Source organism: Pagrus pagrus (genome assembly GCF_965226575.1).
Source record: "Pagrus pagrus genome assembly, chromosome: 16".
NCBI lineage: Eukaryota > Metazoa > Chordata > Actinopteri > Spariformes > Sparidae > Pagrus > Pagrus pagrus.
The window spans coordinates 22,429,099-22,442,928 of record NC_140200.1 but is presented as its reverse complement, the minus strand read 5'-3'; the positions used below and the strand labels follow the sequence as shown (position 1 = coordinate 22,442,928).

The 13,830-nt window shown below is 39.4% G+C and overlaps 1 protein-coding gene across 1 annotated transcript; it reads left to right on the top strand.

Annotated features, from left to right (window-relative positions):
* Positions 1-590: 590 nt before the first annotated feature.
* On the top strand, positions 591-6,259 carry LOC311271761 (bifunctional protein GlmU-like). The gene is made up of 3 exons (XM_084377585.1): positions 591-708; positions 3,402-3,593; positions 5,321-6,259. The coding sequence occupies exons 1-3, from the start codon at positions 706-708 to the stop codon at positions 5,591-5,593; spliced, it is 468 nt and encodes a 155-aa protein (XP_084233711.1). The 5' UTR covers positions 591-705; the 3' UTR covers positions 5,594-6,259.
* The last annotated feature ends 7,571 nt before the right edge of the window (positions 6,260-13,830 follow it).

The window sequence follows — 13,830 nt, the reverse complement described above, 5'->3', positions numbered from 1 at the left end:
ATCAAAGGGTTGATAAAACTATAAAACAAATACTAGTTTTCATGCCATTTCTCATGGTGGCCCTGAAGGCTCGATGCAATTCACTTACTCAATAAAGTTGGGGGACAGAAGAAGTGTGCACAAACCCCAGATCAAACAATAATATAAGGCTGCGCTGATCAAATATAAATCAATATTCTGTTACCACATAGGCTATTTCTTAAAAATGTTTTTTTCAGAAACATATTTTAATATCCAGTCACCTCTTTTGCATGTCTTTGGGTTAAAAATCACTTCATCGTTGTTTGTTTTTTTACAGTTAATATGAATAAACTTTGTTGTCTGATCCAACTGTTAGAATTAAAAGCACATCAACTTCATCAGAATCTTCTGACTACATAGGATAGTAAAAGTATCTGTAATATACTATATCCAATGAATTGCCAATAAATAACTCAATTAAATAATTGAATAAGTCACATAACTCAGTGGCCAAACTTCAATTTGAGTTCTTTCACTCTAAAAGCACCAGCAGGTGGCAGTAATAGACCAGGAATACAAGATACTGAACCCTCTGCAGGAAGCTGATAGTTTGAGCCTGTACTGTTCACTGAGCATGCTCAGTTCAACCCAAACTGTCACAGTTCAACATGTGTGACAGTAAATGTTTGACTGAAGTGTTTGTGGTCAGAGTTTAGTCCTTCAGGAGCCTCACACTCGGTCACAATGGTGAGTTCCCACTTTTTTTTTCGATCTTTAAAAAACTTTAATAACTTTTTCACTCCAGTGAATCCGAAGCAGATTAACAGAAAACACGTTAGAGTTCAGCTTGTTTAAATGCACTCTGCAGGTTTGTTTCACTGTGACTTGTGACTAAGGCTGCAAAAAGTATTCACTCCACAACTTTTCTTGTTTTTTACAACACCTTTATTTTCACAAAGAGCTCTCTCTGGTGTATGGATTGAAGCGAACCACATCAGAGGGAATAAGAAAAGATCCACTAAATATATTTTTTACTGGATGTTTTTCCTTGTTAAAGATCTTTTCAGACTCACTGAGCTGCAGATCCTCAACACTGAAAACATGAGAAAATTGTCAAAAGTAATCTGACAAAACAAAGTCAGAGTGACTCATGAGACATTTGATCCACAGAGCCTCGGTCACCTGCACTGCTCCATTAAAGAGCCATAAGAAATGAATTAAAGATTAAATCAAACGTTTTAATTGTATTTATTGTTTTCATATTTAGCCTTTATTTAACCAGGTTAGTCCCATTCAGATCACAGATGTATTTTACAGAGGATACCAGGCCAAGAATGGCAGCAACACAAGAGTAAATTAACTAAATCCACTAAAATAATCAGATAAATCATTTGCACACAGTCAAGCTGGACTCAGTGGATTTCACCAGAGTTTTGAAATTGTTTAGCAGTACAGTATTCTGACCTTTAAGTGCAGTCTGAAGATTGTTTCGTGCAGCGGGTGCCGAAAACCTTAACAATTCCTTTACCCAGTTCAGTTCTGATGTTGGGAACAACAAATCACAAAATGTCGAGAACAAAGATGTGATTTCAATATTTCAAGTTTAAAAGAGAAAAGAAGTAAAGAGATAGTGGCTTTGTAAGTAAAAAGCAGGTCATCATTAAAATACAATGATATTATACAGACTCCCTTTAGATGTTAACCACCTCTTTAAAATTGAGTTTCCTCACTCTATGTGGCTGCTCTTGTTCTTCACCTGAGAAGAATCACTCTGAATCATACTGTACATATTTTGAGTGAAGTTTTGGGAAATGTGATGTAAATTTAAATCAAGTTGATTTATGTAGAAAACGTTTTAAATGGTCAAATATGTTGATTATTAAAGTGGACTGTTAGTTCACAACCTGTTGAGTAAACACTGATGGCATGTAACTGAGTATATCTACTCAAGCACACTGTAAACTTTAAAAGTTGACTCTACTTTTAAAAAGGTCAGGAGAGCAATTACCGCAGAATTACCAAGTAAAGTAGACTATTACATTTAAGTTGATGAGCTAAAAACGTTTGAACAGCATAAAATTATTAGTCTGCTTTACTTGGAAATTCTGAGTAAAGTAACTGTCAGATTTTACAGTGTAGTGTACTTGAGTAAAATGTTAAGTTAAATGTACTTTACTTGAGTATTTCCATTTTACTTTTTACTCCACTAACTTTTATTTGATAACTGTAGTTACTAGTTACTTTGCAGATTACATGTTGCATCAGAGCCAGAGTAACTCACTTTTAAATGATAAAAAACATATATGTAAATATATAAACAGTGTTGTATAAAATACCTAAAGGCATACTTGAGTAAAACTAAAGATATTGTGTTAAAATATTAATTTGGTGAAAGTGAAAGTCATCCATATAGTACTTGAGTCAAAGTCTTGTTGTATCTGATATAAAATGTAAGTTATGTATGTTAAATATCAAAAGTAATTTTCTGATTTTTTTTTTTTAATTTAAGTATCAAAAGTACGAGTAAATGTAAAAAATACCTACAATATATTAACATGTATGGAGATACTGTATACTATGGATGATTATTGAATCCAATATTCAGCATTTTTCTGATTAACAGTTCTTTTGTTTGTTTTTCTTAATCTGATAAACAATAAAATAAATAATATTAAATGTAGCATGTAATCTGAAAAGTAACTAGTAACTAAGTTAAGGTGTCAAATAAATGTAGTGAGTAAAAAGAACAATATTTGCCTCCCAAATGTAGTGGAGAGGAAGTGTAAAGTAGTAGAAAATGGAAATATTCAAGTAAAGTACAAGTACCTCATAATTGTTCTTATATGCAGTATTGGAGTAAATTCATTATTTTGCCAAATAATAATTTAAACATTTGAATACTATTTTAACACCATATCTTTACTTTTACTCAAGTGTTACTTTTGGGTACTTTTTACAACACTGTCAGTGAATAAACATAAAGTAATGTGATGTTTTCTATCAGCTCTGTTTAACTGTGGATCAGTGTCAGCTCCTCCTCCTGCAGGGTCAGAGGTCACGCTGCTGTTTGGTTTGGCACAGTGATCCTGTTAAAGATCTGAATGGACCACACACACACACACACACACACACACACACACTGAACAAAAGATTTTTGTCTGATTTGGTACATTTGTGATTCTTTTCAGCACATTTTGAGCCTTTTTACACAGAGAAACTCTGGTTCTCCAGCTGATCACAAAGCGTCTGTTTGACATGTAAACAGAAACAAGTGTAAATCCAACTTGTGAGATGTTTTGAGACAAAAGTTAAAATAAAATAAAAATATAAAACAACAAATAAAATACAGTAAATGGTTACAGAAAATACATCTAATATAAATAAAGTGAAAGAAATTAAAATAAGTTGCACAAATCAAAGTGAAACCATCTTTTTCTCAGACTTCAGCAGGAGGAGGATCGTCGCTGCAGGTCCATGCCGTCCGGTTCAGTCCGGGTCAGGAGCTGTTTGGGTCTCTGCAGGCCTTTGTGGAGGAGAGGCGACTCAGCGCGCCGTTCATCATCACCTGTGTGGGCAGCGTCACCAAGGCCACGCTGCGGCTGGCCAACGCCACGGCGGCAAACACAAACGAGGTAATTTACAGCAGCGAGAGGCCTGAGAGCTTCCTGTGGAGGCCACGTTCATTTTGGTCCATTTTTACAGACTTTTATATTTATTTTTTTCTCTTTTGAATGTCCTACCAGCATGAGATGCTGATACTAACCCTGATTTATATTTTTTTTCAAGAATCCAAGTAACAGAGATAAAGTTGTTTAGGTACTCAGTGAAATTAAGTCAAATGGACAAAAAGATTCGTACAATGATTCAGGCTAGTCTTCATGGTTTTAAGAAGGTTGTGTGAATGTGATCAGCGTGTTCCTGGAGAAGAGAGCATTGATTTCAATGAGCCAACCCTGAATAAATAATAGGCAAGACAAGAAGAAGAAGAAGAAGAAGAAGAAGAAGAAGAAGAAGAAATTGCTCGACATCTGTAGTTTCTAAATTCAGTGATATTTTCACATCTGTCCTGTGGTTTAACTACCTGATCCCAGGCCAATAAGTCTGTGAATAAATCTGTGGAGTGTCTTTACAGTCGAGGCTTGAAAAGCAGAAATAAGGTTCCATCATTATCACATTTAAAGTAAATTGTAAACTACCAATTTTGCAAATCTTCCTTTGCACAGACACCCTTTTCTCTGAAATCAGCAAAGTCCTTGAACTGCCTGCTATCTTCACCAGAGAGAGCTCCCAAGCCCTGGTTAGTCCAGCAGCAAACCCGTACCCAATGTAAAGATGTAAATATGTGCTTTATTGCATCATGCTGTAATCAATTTAATGCCTTTTGTTTATCTCATTGTCTCATTGTTTGAATATATATCTTATTTTCAGAAAAGCCCTTCTAGTGACGGGTGTTGCTCCCTCAGATATCGTGTGAACAAATATGGAATTCTAAAAGACATCTTTAATATTTTTTTAAAGAACACTGTCATCACATTTAAATCATGAAGTCTAGTTTTTCTTTGTACATGTTTATATATATTTTCTCTTTTTCCTCGCACTAATTCTTTCTGTATTTCTATGTTTTATTGGATCATTGTCTATTGATTGTTTAGTTTTTCTGTTTATTGTGTGTTATTTGTTGTTATTTAGATTTTGTTGTATTTTCCCAAATGATGTTATATTAATTTGTATTGTGTTTCTCTGTAAGGGAGGGGAGGGCTGTCATATAAGCATGATGGCTTCTTGACCTCTCCTGGCTGTTATTCTTTAATTATCTCATTTTGTGCCCAGATGAAAATAAATAAATTTAATTAAATAATAAATTAAAGAAACATTATGATACTGCATTATACTCGGACAAAAGAAAACAGCTGTCCAATGCATCTGTCCCTATGAAGTAAACAATAAGTAAGTATAAAGAAAAATGATACATGCACCATTAAAAGATACAAATCTTTGGTGATAATCACTCAAAATATTATACTTTACTATACTTAGTGACTATAAAATGTCAGAAAATTGTGAAAAATGTTCATCACAATTTCCCAAAACCCAAAGTGATGTCTTTAAATCTCTCCTTTTGTCCAACCAACAGTCCAAAACCCCAGAACTCTTCATTTACTGTAAAGAATGACAAAGAAAAGCAGCAAATCCTCACACTTAAGAAGCTGGTTTCAATCGACTAATCAAATAATCAATTAATCGACTAATTGTTGCAGCTCTATTGACGTATCAATAAAGTTATTACTATAATTAAAAGGTGGGCAGCAGGTGTGGACCCTCGTGGTTTTACAGCGTAGTCATCATGATGTCCCCTCAGGTGATCCACCTCAGCGGCCGGTACGAGATCGTCTCCCTGGTCGGTACACTGAACCGGGACGCCCACCTCCACATCTGCCTGTCGGACGCAGAGGGCCGGACGGTTGGAGGTCACGTGTTGGGGGACCTGGAGCTGTTCACCACGGCCGAGGTGGTCGTCGGCGAGGCGGTCGACCTGCTGTTCACCAGAGAGATGGACGACAGGACGGGCTTCCCTGAGCTGGTCGTTAAACCGTGTTCACAGAGCGAGGACAAGGATCCAAAGGGTCCTTGAAATCCTGGAAAGTTTGTCTGTGATCTTTAGTAAAACCTGCTGTTCTCATGATTAAAGTTGTAACAGTAAACAACCCTGATCTGTTTCTTAAACTATGCTGTTTTGGGTCTTTGAATTTGAGGGAACTGGGCCTGGAAGAGTCCATGAATTTGATGTTTAAGAAATTGTGGTAACCCTGCAAAAATAACTGAAAAATATGGGCGTTAAATAAATTTTTAAAAAGTCTTTTGAAGGACATGATGCAATTTGAATCATCTTAAGGTATCCACTGTAACTTCAGGATACCTGTGTTATAGACTTAAAGGAAAAGTTCACCCATAAATGAAAACTCAGTCATTATCTCCTCCCCCCACTGACCGTGGCAGCTGATGTGGCTACTGGTGATATATCTGCTAGATAAACCCATCTCAGCTGCCTTTTCCTGTAATGTGTTTTTGATTTTGGTCGTCTGTTCGCAGATTGAGCAGCTCTTTGATGTGATTTACCACATGCCGACTGTAAAAACATGTATAATCAAGTGTTTTGACGTGTTTTAATATTATAAGAGTAGTAATTTATATGTTTCGCCTGAACTGAGATTGCACTGTGGCAGAAAAACTGTAAAGCTGCGTCTCTCTTTTTGTCAATTTGTCAATTACAAATGGATAAAATTGATTAGGTGTGATATGTTAATGTTCAGTGTGATCATTTTGGCTGATAAAAACATGTAGCGTGACTTTACACAACATCCTTGATTAATAACATTGTCTCTCCATCTTCAGGACATGCAGCTTCCAAACACACACACATACACACTCACACACACACACCCAGTTGTCCTGAGCATCCAATAGGATCGTCTCTGCGGGGGTCGCAGCTTTCTGCTAATAGATGTTAAACTGAGCTGCGGCCTTTCAGAGCCTCTGACCCCCCTGGTTGTGACAAGACAAAGCCAGAGCCCCCCCTGCTGAGGATTAGCAATGACCTCGGCTCGGTCATGGCCGCCGCCGCGAAGAAAGGAAGGCCTCTGTTGCCGTGTGGCGGGCGGGTCGGAGGGAGGGGAGAGGGGAGTGGTAACAGCCTTTTGATGGAATCCAGTCCATGGAGTTTAATTGGAGCTCAGACTGACTGATGCCGGCCTGCTGACATGTTCCTTCATGAACACACATACCAGAGTTTGTTTTGACTCAGTCCCACACACACCGTCCTGCTGCCGCAAATACTCCCCAGCGCAACAAATGTGGATTTATCCGCTGCTGAAAATAGTCCCAAAGAAATGCACTATTTCCTCCTGTTTTAGAAAAGTTTTCTTTTAGTTTTGTGGTTCTATTGAGATTCATGTGTGTAAGAAGTCCCTTTTTTTTCTAGGTTTGACAGAAAGAGAGCAGAAGTGTCCAGGTGAAAACTGGACTGAACTCCGCTGGAGTTTCTGCAAAAATATCAGGATGTGACTCAACATCTGTGCCCAAATATTCTCAAAAACAAAGAACAAAACAACAAATATCTTGTTCGTATGCTGATCTAACAGTCCTGTTGACTTGCTGCTTGAGAACAGTTCATCTTCTGCTCTGATCAAAATCATATTTACCACGTCAGGCAGCACTTTTGTAGTTCGATACACAAAGTTATACAAAATGAATATTTCTTCTTTTTCATGTGCCGTCTTCAAGTTCACGTTAACAAATTGTTCATTCCAGCTACAGAAAGCTGTGCATTTGGATTTAAATTAAAGGTCCTATTTGTAAGAAAAGTTTTTTTTTGAGTCTCACTCCCAACTCGCTTTGGGATTGTAGGACGGGTCGGCCGCCATAAAACAAGACAATGGAAAACAATAAAATCTAATAAGATAAGTCGATGTGAAAATAAAAAAAAGATTAAAGATTAAAATCCAAACCGACAATCATCACATTTTCATGAAAATGTTATGCACAATTTGGGCGATTTTTTATTGCAACAAAGTGATATAGTTAAAAGAACTCCAGGCAAACCTAAAATGATACAAAAACTATGGAGACGACTTTATGGAAATGTGACATTTCACAGTTTGTTTCATGTGTAACTGGGGGATAAATCTATTCAAATGTAATTTACACTCAGGTTTGGGTTTCGCTCTCACAGTTGTTTAAATGTTTACATTGATCCTTTGTTGTTTTCTTTGAGTGTAACGTTATTTGAAGTGTAAAGCAGATTTTAAGCAGGCTGTGACAATTTTGTATTCTACTGCAGACTTTGGTCGCAAGGTGAGAGTGCTGAGTCGTGTTATTGTCACCCCACCAGGTGCATTATGGTCCTTTTTTCCTGTTCAGGTGCGAGCAGCCTGGAGATTTGCCAAGTAAATGTTGCTGAGATGGTGTGTAGGTAAATACAAACATATCTTGTGAAATATTGCGGTACAGACACTTAAAAAGATGTTAGCTGTCAATATTTTTAACTTGATGGCTTGATTTAGGCACTGCAGGAACTGATGTCTTGTGCTTTTAGGCACCAGTCGTCAGCCACAGCGTTCTCAACCGCATGGTAATGTTAGCATGCACAAAGCCAGACTGTGCTAATGTCTTTTGTTACTAGAGAACAGTTTTTACATTAATTTAAACTCATGTGAAATTGTGATTTTACATGTGAAAAAAGCCAATTATATACAAACGTACAGTAAATAATTCACATGTAAAAATGGAAATGGAGCCTATCACTTCTGAAAATGTGCAGTTCACATGTGAACATAGCAGTTAATGTTTAAATATTTAATTGACATTTTGATTTCACATGTCACATTTTCTAATAAAGATAGATGCTGTGATGGATTATCCCTCTACAGGAAGTATAAAGTCTCTGCAGGTTGAATTTTATAGAAATAACTTAAAGGAGCACTATGTAGTTTTCATATCTGAAAACTGAATTAACAAACTGACCTTAAAGGACAACACAATTTCATACTGTTGGTTTATATGTGGCGGACCCTGCCAGTTATTATTATTATTCAGTTATGGAAGAAATACACATTCCTGAGTTTGTGTTATTACCTCATTAATATTGTAAATATTGAAATTCAGAATTTGAATATCTTATCCAAAACTACATAGTGCCTCTTTGAAGGACAGTTTGTAAATTATTGTAAAATACATGTGATTTGTTGTTAATTTATATAAAAAAAAACACCAGTGAGTCCTGGTCCCAGTCAGGATGTAGAGCTGAACATTTCTCACAGGTCGCAGGTCTTCAGTGTCTGTGCTGCTACAGGAGGACGAGGCTGCACGTCAGCGGGGCAGCCGGCCGGCCGCCACATTAAAGCAGAGCAACAAAGCGTCCCCGCTGCAGCTTTGTGCTTTTGTTTTGCTGTGTTGACGCAGCATGGTGGCAGAAAAGCGTTGGTGGTCTGCCCCAGTGCCCCCCAGGGGGGCAGTTTTACGCAGCCAACTAAAGCAGCTCAGTTCTTGTGGCTGATAAATTGAAAGGCGTCGCAGCAGCCTAAAGCGGATGTTCTGGATTTGAAATACAGCTTTTGATGTCGAGACCATTCTCAATCTTGTCTTTTTGTCTTTCTGCAAATGTCTTCATCATGAGGCAGAGATGATTAAATCTAAATGCTGTTTTTCCTTCGCTCACGTACACTTGTTATATTTCCACACAAAGAAATGTGAGTTATCCTCGTTTGAAATGTATGTGAATAACAAGTTAGTCATCTTGGTTGTTGTTTATTAATGTTCACAGCCATGTTTGCAGCTGGTGTCCTGCTGCGAGGCACCAATTACATTTTACTGGGAGACTCTTGCTCAACAAAGAGTCGACTTTAATCTCTGCACAGCTGTAGTTCAAGACGGCTGAGGCTGTTTTCACACTACAGAGTAATGCATCTCAGTTGGCACGTTTTTGTCACAGACAAAAATCAAAAGTTGTTGATTTTTGTTCTGTTCTGAATCATCCAAAATCTGACCTGCTATAGAAACAGGAGATGACTCGTCTGATGCAGACAATCTCCTGGTGTGTGTTTCATGTTTGAAGGGAAACTCCAGACCTGATTCTGCAGACATTGTCCAGAGTTAATATCACAGAATATGACATCACATATATTCCTGATTTTACTTTATGGACAGACACATTCGCCCACACTCATCCCCAACGGGATTAAAAGTTGAATATAAGTAAATACTGGCATGTGAGTCCAGCAGAGTCGGCCAGAGATCGCACAGAAACTGGAAATTTATGCTTGAATATTTCTGTCTAACAGGCTCCGTTTGAAGTTAATTGGGGAGGCAAAGTAGGACAAAAGTGTGATGCGACCGTACCTTAGTCCAACAGATGTTAAACAATATGGTGCCAGATGTCGCTGCATTGCTTCGCAGCAAAAGCTGAGCTAAATTTAACTTCTTTTATAGATGACACAGCCTTTTATTCATGTGTCTCTTTGTTTCTACAGTCACCCAGTTTGTCAGCGCAGTAGTATAATTAGTTGTGTTTCCATCAACGTATTTGCAGGCACAGTTTGCGGGATCATATTAGCAAGCGTTGATGCAAAAATTGAAACAACTTTCTCAATTTTGCAAAAAAGACTCTCGCTTTAGGTAGTTTTTACCCTTTCATGAAAAAACAGTTAATGCGCCTAAAGAGAGATGACATAGCGACATTTAACCAGCCCAGTCTCCAGGATATAATGTCAGCAGTTAACACTTCTGCAAACCACAGACACATCCAAGGTTGACAGTTGTACCAAACTCCTCATATCACGTTTACATTATATGATTATTAGCCACCTTTCACATCAGGAGGTGGAGGGGACAGTGGTGGTGTTATTACAGCCAACAAGGCAGCCAAATGACTGACTGCAGTTCGAGTCACACCACTGGATATTTTTAACGACACCTGGAGAGATTTCCAGCTGATTTTGGGGCAACAGAACCGGCTGTTTTTCACAGGAAGTTGGACTATCTCCATCCCTGATCATGGCGTCCAAGACAGGTAATTTAATCCAAACCATGATGTAATTAATCATAAACCTAACCACAGCACAACCATCCATCTATCCATCATCTGAAACCGCTTATCCTTTTCAGGGTCACGGGGGACATTAGTGGTTTGACACTGGATGATAAGTTGCCAGTTTATCACAGGGCTGACATATAGGGACAAACAACCATTCACGATCCTAAAGCCAATTAAGAGTAACCAATTAACTTAGCCAGAGAGAACCCATGCAGGCACAGGGAGAACATGCAAACTCTGCACAGAAAGGCCCTGGCCGATCTCGAACCCAGGGTCTTGAGCATTGACATTTTTGGGGGCATCACAACCCCCGCGAAGTGAGTCGTTTCACTGTCCAATCAAATCACGATTAAATCATTTTATCCCAATTCCAGTGAGCTGGGCGCTAAATCAGAAGTTAGCTAGCTCAGTCAGCAGAAGTCTCTAGTGTACTCTGTTGGCCCCAAAACGCCAAATATCTTTATATCGTTGCCTTGTGGCGGGCGGTTATTGTGTATTCGGGAAGTCGAGCTTTTTTCAGCCTCATGTGCTGCTGAGCAGCTTTCAAAGGTATGAACAGGACGCCTACGAAGCTGTATCCAGATTATAATTGTTAAATCCTCCACTTCTTTGACTCATTTGCAGCCATGTGTACGTGCCACAAACTTCTGATGACACTTTGCTTTGAATAGTCTAGTTTAATCACTCCAAACCAGTTGATCGATATACAACATTTCAAAAGCTCAGTTCAAATTCTCTTGATGATAAGATGGAAACACAGCTAATGAAATTAGCGTTTTTTCATGCAGTTCTGTTATTTGTCTGAAAAGTCTTACAGCACCAGTATACTCCATCAGAACTGCTTGTAGGATGGTAGAATTTCTTTGTAAACCCCTCAAACAGTTTTCCAATGATGGATTTGAAGGGGAGGGGTTGTCACCACCAACTTCTGATATTCACACTTCACTTCGCAGCTGATTGCTCAGCTGTGTGAAAATAAGAAAGGTGTCAACTTTTCTCTCGGTTTTAATGTGAAGAACCAAGTCCAACACTATCAATGTCTTTCAGGAGAGACAGACTGAAAATATGGGCTGTCATCCCCCAATTATCGACCCCCAACCACCTCTTTCTTTCAGTTTGGTGGTTCTAAAGCTTTAAACTAGTTGGTTTTGACCTCACAGGTGCAGCAGGTGTCTTCCTGCTCTGCTCAGGTGAATCTGCAGCAGCAGTAGACCGAGAGTCTCTGAGTGACAGACAAGGAGCAGAGACGCTGGTGAGGAGCCTCATAATTCCTCCATTTAGTATCTTCTCTTTTGCTCATTAGTGACTTCTCCTCCCTGTCGCCTTTTGTGCGATTGTCTGTATTATCTGTCTGAGTAATGAGCCATGTGAGCGGCGTGGGGACTCTGGCGTTGTTAAGCCGCCCCCTCTCCGCCTCACTTCAAACGAGACCAGCCCAGGTCATTTGTAAGTCGGCCGCTAAACAGCCTCCTGTTTGGGAAACAAGAGAAGCCGTGGCTGCGGTTGCAGGCCTATGCACGTCCTCCGCCGCTGGGATGCAAGCAACGGCCCCCCCGGAGAGCCGCCGCCGCTGATCTGGCAGCTTTCATGTTGCAGCCAAAGATCTCCCAGGCTAATGACACGCAGCTCTGTTTGAATGTCGCAGCATGAGGCGGAGGGCCGGGCGGATGACACACAGATCAAAACATCGAGCCGCTGCTGTCACGGCTGAGGGAAGTTGTCACAAGTTGGTTCAGCTTTTGCTCCAGCATTGTGTTCGTAACAGAAACACAAAGACACACAAACAGTTTCACAGTTCTGACAATGCCTCCAATTGAGAAAGTTTCTCTTTAGGGTTGGAAGAACGAGTTCTTTATCAAATTAGAAGTCAAGCCAGCCAATTTTATTTATATAACACAACATCGCAAGGCACAAATTTGCCTCGAGGGGCTTTACGATCTGTCGAGCACACATCACCCTCTATCCTTGAAACCTGGGACATGGAAATATATGATAGAAACTGCATTTATATCGCTGTTTCTCATCTACCAACTTCCCAACACATGTGACATTAACCCATTCACATGTTCATTCACGCACACTTGGGACGCTTCAACATGCAGACTGGAGGAGCCAGGGATCCCACCACCAACCACATTCACATTACATGTTTATTTCCAGACTTGTGTCATGGTTGTGGTTTTTGGTTAGTTATTTCCTGTTTTATTTTGTAGTTATGTCCTCTTGTGTCTTGTTTCCAGTGTTCTGTTTCCCTCCTGTGCTCCTCCTCAGCCTGATTTTCCCCACACATCTGCCTCACATCAGCCTCGTTAGCACTGCCCTGTTCCCAGTGTCTCTCCACCTGCATCTTGTCCCCTCGTTAGTTTAGTTTGTTTTATAGCCTGTGTTGTTCCCTCACTCTTTGTTGGCCTGTCTTTTTTTTTTCCTCGTGTCCTCCTGTGCCCCTGTGCCTGTTCCCCAACCCTCTTGTGTTCCCATTTGTACCTTGTGGTCTTCTGGTTTGTCCTCAGTTTTTTTATTACTTTATTTTTTATTCCTTTGCCTGTCTTTCTGTTGCCATTTTATTGTTCACATTTTTTTATCTTGGGCATCAACTCAGGAAAGCTCACTTCTTGTTTCCAGCCTGCCTCTCTGTGTCTGCATTTGGGTCCTCACTATTATGTTATTGTGACATGGAGGTGGATGTGATGGTGGTGGAGTGACAGGTGAGAAGGCTGGCAAGCCAGTTACCACCGTTCAAGTCTGAGTTTCAACATCTGTAAGCATCACACGACTGGATATTTTTGAGGAGACCTCATTTCCAGCTGTGTTTGTTGCAACCAAAACAGGTATTTTAGCCAAACATAGTGTTCTCCTAACTCTCACCAGGTGTGTTTTGTGCCTAAACCTAGGCAATAGGTACAATAACCAGTGTTGTCAAAAGATAACACTGAAAATTGAACATAAACATGTGTAAAGTTTCAACATCTAGTGATTGATTTGGTGTGATGACAGTGAACACGTAACAGTACGGACGACTGAGGTCCACGAGTGCTCAGTCCGCGAGTCCGGAGGGTTTACATTTGGATTCAGCCTGCTTCAACAGGGAAGGAAATGGAAGAAACAGGGGAGGACAGACAGACAGGGTGTACTGTGTACAGAGCTAACCATCACACAGTCTGGATAATCAGGATGAAACAGTTATTGACTCCAAACATATATGAAGAATATGTTTAAAGTCTAAGAGGAACTGAAACTGAAAGAACAAAAGAGAGAAGAAAAGAAAAAAGAAAAAAAATGCA

Coding starts and splice junctions, on each gene's coding strand:
- LOC311271761 (XM_084377585.1), top strand. Junction 3,594..5,320: donor CGGCGGCAAACACAAACGAG/GTAATTTACAGC, acceptor ATGTCCCCTCAG/GTGATCCACCTCAGCGGCCG.